At 36.8% G+C, this 8,692-nt stretch overlaps 1 protein-coding gene across 1 annotated transcript; it reads left to right on the top strand.

The window, feature by feature from the left end:
• The first annotated feature begins 3,841 nt into the window (after positions 1–3,841).
• LOC146898977 (uncharacterized) lies at positions 3,842–4,369 on the top strand. The gene has a single exon (XM_085736671.1). It carries the CDS (start codon positions 3,842–3,844, stop codon positions 4,367–4,369), a length of 528 nt encoding a protein of 175 aa, XP_085592797.1.
• Positions 4,370–8,692: the final 4,323 nt, after the last annotated feature.

The raw sequence follows: 8,692 nt of genomic DNA, 5'->3' as shown, positions 1-8,692 counted from the left end.
ATTGCGGAGCTTTCTGAGCCTGTTGCCGAGGCTGTTGTTGATGTCGTTGAAACTGGGGCTGATGACCCGGATTTTGAACAGTATCCATGGTGGGCCTAACAGCGGCAATAGAGTGAGGAGCCAGATGATGTGGTTGAAGTAGTACTTTTATATCTGGGTCCTCAAAGGACCATGATTCATCTTTGATTAACTTCTGCACTTCATCCCTCAAAGCATAACACTGTTCCGTGTCATGACCCGGCGCCCCCTGATGGAAAATACATGTGTGTTCAACGCGATACCATGATGGTAAGGGGTTTGGCACACGAGGTGGTAGCCTGGTTTGAACAAGTCTCTTCTTAAGCAAGATAGGAAGCAAAGTCGCATACTTGATAGGAATTGGGTTGAATTGCGATACTCTCTGAGCCTGATTCTGAGAAGTAACCGAGTGAGGGGCCGGACTCGGAGGAGTGCGCTGATGCAGAGCCTGTTGTCGAGGCTGTTGCATACACATTGGTTGATATGGTGGCTGAAGCCTTTGCTTGACAAACGGTGGTTCCATTGTAGCCATCAATGAAGATACTAGACTAGTTAACTTCCCTACTTCAACCCGAAGTGTTGTTACCTCTCCGCGAAGTTCATGGACTTCCTGCTTCAGCTGATCAAGTTGATGTGCTTGCACGAGTGTTTGCATATGCGAGCCGAACTTGGATGAAGACATCGGACCACTTTACTGACGGATTGACCTTTGGTAGACAGAGACAAGACGTGAGACACATACCAGAAACTATGAATGCACATGATGTATGAAATGCTTATGAAAAAAATGTACCCTTTTTTTTTATCGAAGGATTTGTCAAGATGAATTGTAAACATCGCAGATGAATGTGATTTCTCTTGAAAATTTGTAAAGATATTGCAATCAGTTCTATTTTCCTTTCAATGTGGAATATTTCTGATGTTTACAAAAACTTATCTAAGTCCTTCGATGTTTTGATGAGAAAAGTTTTTATGCATGTATGCATGTATGCATGATTATGCTACACAAACGGTGAAAACATGGTGAAGTTTAAGGTCCATGATGATGGAGTCAAGGGTGTGTACGCCATTTGGTAAGGACTATGGTTTTCATTTGCACATGTAACAAGGGTTCTACCAAGTTCCCAAATTGCAACCCCCTTGTGAATATATTGGTGTATAGGAATGCTCCTATTCCAATAACATCCATAAGGTAGTCTAGTTTGAGTGTAGTATCGCGTATCAACTAAAGACAAGAATGCTCTTGGTTTAGCCACCGCACTACGTCCTAAAAAGGCAAAGATGGGTTAAGGGTTACTAAGGTCCACGGCTTCGACGGACACTCACATTGAAAGTAATAACGTCAACACGAATGCTCATGTTAACAAGACTACTACTTTCCGTGAGGCCTCCACCGAGTAGGGTTATCACTTGTAAACATGGTCCAAGAATGCTCTTGGTATGTCACTATGATTTTACCCCATCCTATCTTATATTTCCCTCAAGTCCGGGTATAGGACTTATTTTCTCACCACTCACGTTAAAAGAAAGAAGACTGAAGAAAGGAGAATATATATGCATGTAATTTCCATCTTTTATTTAAAACATGTTTTTTCTTTTTAGCAAGTTTATAGTACAAAATTTAAATAATGCTAAGTTAGGCTCAACCCTCTTACTTTTAACTCCCCAGTGAAGTCGCCATTTCTGTCGCGTCATTTTTCGGACGGTCGAAAGGCCGTTTGACTGGCGTTTGACCCGCTTTTGGTTTCACGACTGAACATTTAATTCTTTTCAAAAGAAAGTGGAAAAAGGTTCAAATACCACATTTTTAGGGATTAAGGGTTCGGGGGTTGGTTATATTTAGGGAAGGTGTTAAGCACCCTAAATATTCGTAGTACTCTACGAGAACCTCTTGATTTTATTTAACTTTTGTGCTATAAACTTGCTTGCTTTAAAAAATGGAATTTGTAATGATAAAAGAAAATTAGAGACCTAAATTATCTACGTTTTATTGATTTGGAAGGACGAGTGTCCTCTGCCTACGTACCCGTGAGGGATCAAAACCTCGTAGTTCGGGGTAGAAATTGACGTTTGATTGGTTTTGGGTTTTTTAATGGTTTTGAAAAAGGTTTTAAAGTGAAAAGCCAAGTGGCAAATTGGAATTGGTTTGTATTTTTTAATATTGAAAGGAATAGACTTGAAGTAAGATTAAATTGATTGAAGTTTGATTAAGAAAATAAAAATGAAAGAGACGGTCACTTGATTTAAGATCAAGGTTTGTTTATGAAAATATTTTTGTGATTTTAAATGCAAAAAAAAAGGTTTTTTATTATTGTGCTTGACAAGAGTTTCATCTTGCTCCTACGTATCTCCAGGTGCTATGGAGAAATCAAAGCTACGTAGTTCTAGGCAGAAAATGTTTTTTGTGTTGATTGATTTTATTTACGAAAATGATTTAGACACACTCAAGCTCCTGGTTATAAAGCTGAGGTCGAGCAAGACAAGGCTCAAGCTCTAGAAATTAAAGCTGAGGTCGAGCAAGACAAGCTCAAGATTTTTTTGAAAGAGTTAGAGTCAAACCTGGATCTAAGAAATGAAATACTACCTTTTTTGAAAATGGATTCTGCTGTGACCGGCTTTGTGCAGGTTTCCAATCGGTTTGGTTGACTTGGATAGAGCTGTGATGTGGTTTGGTTTAGGGTGTGATGGGTTATGGATTTGTGGTGGTTTAAGTGGTGGTTGTGTGACTAGTTTTATGCTGTGAAAATATGATTTGGTACTGTGAGAGTATTTTTGATCTTGAGATTGCTTGATGAATTTATTGCTTGATTGTTGGCTTGAGAGTGTATCTCCAAATCTTTCCTCTTTTTCCTTCTCCTCTCTTTGTTGAGAGAAAGCTTCTATTTATAGCCATCCCTCATCCTTCAATATCTGCAGCTGTTCATTCTTGTGTAGAGACCCTTGCTGTTGATAAGAATTGCAAAACTGCCATTGTCCCATAGTTTTGTACACTGAGCTTGAGCTTGTCAACCTCGACCTCAACATTTAACACTATGAGCTTGAGCTTGTCTTTGTACCAGGAGCGTGTGTGAACAGTGAAAAGTACATGAACAGTAAAAATATCTTATCTTTTTACAGCTGTTTCATGCTTGTTCTCCAAGATGCATTGCTGTTAATGTCCTTGCATTTCTTAGCCATTAAGACACCATTATTTAATTATTTAAGCATACTTGGTCACCAAGTCTTGTTTTTTAAGATATTTTGCTTGCTTGCTCATCAAGATTCTTCATTAGAGCTTGAGCATGATCACAATGCTCATGAGAGCTTGAGCATAATCATCCATGGTTTTTAACAATGTGTGAGAATTGGACTTTCCTATCCTTAATAAAATTCACTCAAAAGCACATATTAAATGATAAAATAAAAATATAATCTTAATCATTTAAAGCCATTTTCAAAGGGATTTTTGCTTCAACCTCTCTGTCAAATTTTTCGCTGAAAAGTCAAGGACTGATCAGGGTTAGAGGACACGTGTCGGTGTACGAATGTAGGATCCTTAGGTCAAAAATTGGGGTATGACAATAATGTAGTGTGGGTTTATGATAGAAATAACCCCATTAAGTCAGATTATGTACTTTTATCACTAGACTACTCTGGTGTGCTCAAAATAGAATCTCAAAATAGTAAACCAAGAATCATTTACTCTTCACCTCAACCTATAAACAACACTGTGGCAACTATGTTAGACACGGGTAACTTTGTGCTTCAAAAACTTCACCCAAATGGGACAAAGAGTTTATTATGGCAAAGTTTTGATTCTCCCTTCGACACTTTGTTACCAACGATGAAGTTAGGTGTTAACCATAAAACAAGACATAACTGGTCATTGGTTTCATGGTTGACTGATTACCTACCAAATTCAGGTGAATTTATTCTTGAATGGGAACGAAAGAAAGGTGAATTGAACATTAAAAATCGCGGCAAAGTGTATTGGAAAAGCGGAAAACTTAGAAGCAACGAATTATTTGAGAACATTCCAGAAGATGTCCAACATGGGTATCGATATGTGATCATCTCTAACATGGATGAAGATTCCTTCTCTTTCGAAACAAATTTTAAGTTGTTTACAGGATGGGGACTATACCGTACCGGGGAGTTAGGGAGTAACAAAGGAGACATTGCTAATGCAGACATGTGTTATGGATATAATGGTAATGGAGGGTGTCAAAAATGGGAGGATATTCCAATTTGTAGGGAACCTGGTGAGGTGTTCTGTAATATCCCGCTTATCAGTATCGGAATATTATCAGTCAAGCGTGCCAGAGGAAGAAAGTTTATGAAAAGTAAGTTGACGGAAATATTTATTATGTGATGTCAACTTAATACAAGTTAAGCATCAGTGTCGGATTTAACACGCCTGAGGCAAGGGTATTCTGGTAATTGCATGAAAAAGGATATTTATTGGATTTTGGCACCAAAATATCACGTTTTCCATCTTCCTTCTCTCTCTAGGTTTTTGGGTAAAGAATTCTCTCCTCCTTCTCTCTAGATATGCGCCCCTCCTTCCCTCTCCAATCCATCCAAGGCTTTCCAAATCATGCAATTGGTAACCAAACAAGAATCATAGAAGCTTCAAGGACAAGAAACAACAAAGAGAAAGGATTGAGCAAGGATTCTTGGCTTAGGGTTTGAACTTGGGAAAGCTTGGAACTTAAGGAATCACAAGGAATATGTTAGGTGAGTTCTTAGATAGAACCCACCATTGGGATTATGTGTTTAATTGCAAGCAAATCATAATTTTAGTTAAGTTTAGAGAAAAATGATTTTTAGTACCCTAGCCTTGATCTAGTCTTGTACATGTTAATATTGCCATGAAAGACGTTTTATAAGGTATATATATGTTGCTGGATGTTTTGGTGCATTGCAGGAACCGTTAGAATGAGTTTTGGGTCAAAAATTGGAAATTTGGTACCACAGACCCGAAGAACTACGCTATTAGCGAAATCTACGCTAATAGCAAAATTCTTCAGGATGAGCCACGCCCCAGCTGAGCTAATAGCGCAGCTCACTGGTCTTGGCCAACATGCTTTGGCTTGTTAGTCCATCCTAGGGTCGGTGGTGCATTCCATAGCCTTTCTTTCATCATTTTATAACTTTATAACCCCAAAACAACATCTAGGCAATGCACATAACATCAAACGATTCTTGAAATGAAAATCATGGCAATCTTAACATGAATGACAAGAGTGATTCAAGAGAGATTAGCCGAATTACTCTGGTAGCAAAGAACTAGGCATGGGATGAAAACAGAGCCTTGACATAGCTTGTCAAGAACTAGAATAGTTAGTAAAGAATAGAATGCTAGGCATGAGTAGTATGCTTTGTTTTATCTTGGTTTTCGGGTGTCAAACATTGATTAAGTTTGAACCTTTTTAACCTTTGATATCTCATTTTTTCTTGGGTAGGGAAAAATAAGCAAAACCCTTGAGAATCGAGGTCCGGGAGTTGTTTTCGCTACGGGAAGGTGTTAGGCACCCATAACGACTATAGTATCCTATAGGAACCGTCTTTACTTTCTACGCGCACGCTTTATTTTTAAATGCTATTTGAAAAATGCTATTTGCACCTAAGAGTTTACTAAGTCAAGAATTGGAGGGAGAAAAGATGTGTTTGAATTTTTATTTTATTTGAATTGAAGGAATATTGGTTCCTTGCCTACGTACCCTTTTAAGGTATCAAATCCACCGTAGTTCTCTTCCAAAAAATATTTTTGTTTTTGTTGGTTGATTTTAATTTTGAAAATGGAATTTCGAAGAATAAGAGGGAGAGGCCTCAAGGGCATAAGATTTGGAAAATGTGGGGTGGAATTAGTTATTTTGCAAAAAAAAGTCTAAGTATGATTAAAGTTCATTAAGGTTTTTGTTTAAGAAAATAAAGGGAAAATCAATGGGATTTTGATCCCAAGGTTTCTTTGAAAAATATTTGAGTGAAGTCGTTCATGTTTTTTTTTTAAAGGAGAATTTTTCTAAAGTATCGGGATTCCTAAGCATACATCTAAAGCATACATTCCCTAAACATTCATCTAAAGTATCCATGTGATGTGTGTGTATGTGTCGGTGCTTGTGTCGGTGTACATCATTAGAGTCCATTGTCCTTTACATATGCCCTAGTTTACATTCTATGGTCTTGCAAAAATTTAAAAGCATAAAGTAAAGTACAAAATTTTTAGGGTTTTTTACATTCTAAGTCTTTTGCATGAAATGTAAAGTGCAAGAAATAAAAGCTAAGAATGTAAGATGGAGGATGAGATGCTTATGGATGAATGAAACATGAAATGAAAGTGTTAGTAGCTCAAACTATAATATGGTGAAGAATATAAGCAAGTAACCATCACAAAAAAAGACTTCCAAACATACCAAGAAACAAAGGTAAGATATACCTAAAACTTAGTCATAAAAGCAAAGCCAATACATGACTCCTAATCCTCCCATTTCAACAAATTTTCAAAGAGTCTCAATTCAGTCTTAACAATGAGGATTAGAGGAAAGCATCAAACTAGGCAATCATGATTCATTTTAGACCTATCTTACATTTATTTCTCACAAAAACAAACATTAACATGACTTATAAAAACAAGTAACTCACAATAACACATTCACAAGTAGTAAAAAAATACATCACCACAGAGATGAACTCACCACAAATTCATACATCACAAGCCACAAACACATATCAAGAATTGGAATCAAAATGATGCACATTTTCACACACTTTTTATCATAAAAATCAAGAAAATTAAATCTAGAGAGATGGGATGATAATGCTATGAATGAACTATGGTTGAGAGGGTTAGTGACATAATATGGCATAATGGAATAGAAATTATAAACAATAGGAACATTAAACAAAAGTAGCAAAAAACCTAACACAAAAAGGGGACAAAACTCTTAACAAAATATACCTAAAATTTATCATAATATCAAGACAAGTATATGACCTATAATTCCCATATCATGACAATTTTCAAGGGTTTTTATCACAATCAATAATATGAGAATTATAAGAACACATTCAAGCCAAGAATCATGATATACTTTAGACATATTTGGCATTTAATTTTCACAAACAATATCTACATAACTTGCAACACAAGAAATCAACAAATTGCATTCACAAGCAGTAAAAATAGGACCCAAATCAGAGACAAACATATCACCAATTTGCACATCAAGCATCAATATCAATTTAACAAAATATCATATCAAAGCATAGTAAAAATTCACAAGAAAGATAAACAAATCACAAGTATCAAGTATATTTTTTTTAGCAATTTTTAATATGTAAAACCTTCACAAAAATATCAAAAAAACACATTAAAAACATACAAGAAATTTTAGGAGCTTTTATCAAAGTTTTTTAGGCAATTAGGGGGTCCAAGAAATAAAACACAGTATTAAAATAGCAAAACAACAAGCAAAGCGAAATCCATAGCAAGCATAAGCCCAGGCCCAAAGGTTGATGCTGGATTCGGATTATCCAAATGCCTCAGAGGCGTTGGATTGATCCACTTTCCAAAACCCTAAATCTAACGGTGGAAGTGCTTGGGTTCAGGGGTGAACCAGACTGGTTCAAATGAACCGGTCTGGTTCAAGCCCCTTTATAAACGTAAGAGGCCGGTTCGGCCTCATTTCACACTTCCCTTTCTCTCTCTAAGGTTCATACTTCTCTCCCCTCTCTCTAAAACTTCCGATCATCTTCTCCGGCGGATTTGACCACCGCCGGTGAAGATTCCGACGACGGAACCCTAACCTCTCCGATCTACACATCTTTCTACTCGTTTTCTTTCACTGAACACAAATTCACAACCAAAAATCACAAAGAAAACACGAAACGACGTAGATCTACTCTTAACTTTTTCGGTTTAAATTCTTTTCAAAAGATTTCAATAAAACTTGAAATCAAACACTTTTAATACCATAGATCTACATCGTTTTCGTGAAGAAACACACTCATGCGAAGGAAACTGTGAAATAGAGAAGAGTTAACGAATTACCTCGTTGTAATTTGGAGATTCGAACGAAGAAATGGTGGAAAAGGATCCTGATGCTTTGCTTTTGCTTCTGGTAAGTGTTTTGGTTCAATCTCCGAAAATAAATCGGAGATTCTTCGTCTTCTCACTCTTCGTCTTTTTCACAAACCTTCGAACTTTTCTGGTGTTTTTTGAGTCTGTGAAACTTATGTGATGTCGAATTCGATGTGAATTGATGAATCTAATGGTGGATTTTGTGGTTTGGTTGCGAAATTGGTTCGGTTAGGGTTTGGATTTAAGGACGAAGTTCTACTTCTTCTTTTCTAGTTGGATTCTTCTTCGTTTCCACTTTGATCCTCTTCTTCTCTCTCTTGACACCTTTCTTGTGATCGTGTTGAATTCGTCGTAGTTATTGACGGATTCACACTTGAATTGCAAGGAAACAAGAAGTTCAGTGATGAAGATTCTCACAGAGAATCACTGAGAACTTTGATGAATTCGAAAAGATTTGTTGAATTGTAATAGTTTTGGCTTTGATTTCCTGGAAATTTGTATTGGTTCTGTGCAATTAGTGATGAATTTGACGGTTAGGGTTTGAGATTGGGGATGAATGTTCTTCGTGTTCTTCAATCTCTGGATTTTGATCCTAACTGCCAAGAGAGAGAA

The sequence above is a fragment of the Medicago sativa genome, chromosome 8 (assembly GCF_051527215.1).
Source record: "Medicago sativa cultivar Bolivia chromosome 8, Bolivia_mono, whole genome shotgun sequence".
NCBI classification, from domain to species: domain Eukaryota; kingdom Viridiplantae; phylum Streptophyta; class Magnoliopsida; order Fabales; family Fabaceae; genus Medicago; species Medicago sativa.
Note: the sequence above shows the minus strand (reverse complement) of the source record. Positions and strands in the feature narration are given on the sequence as shown.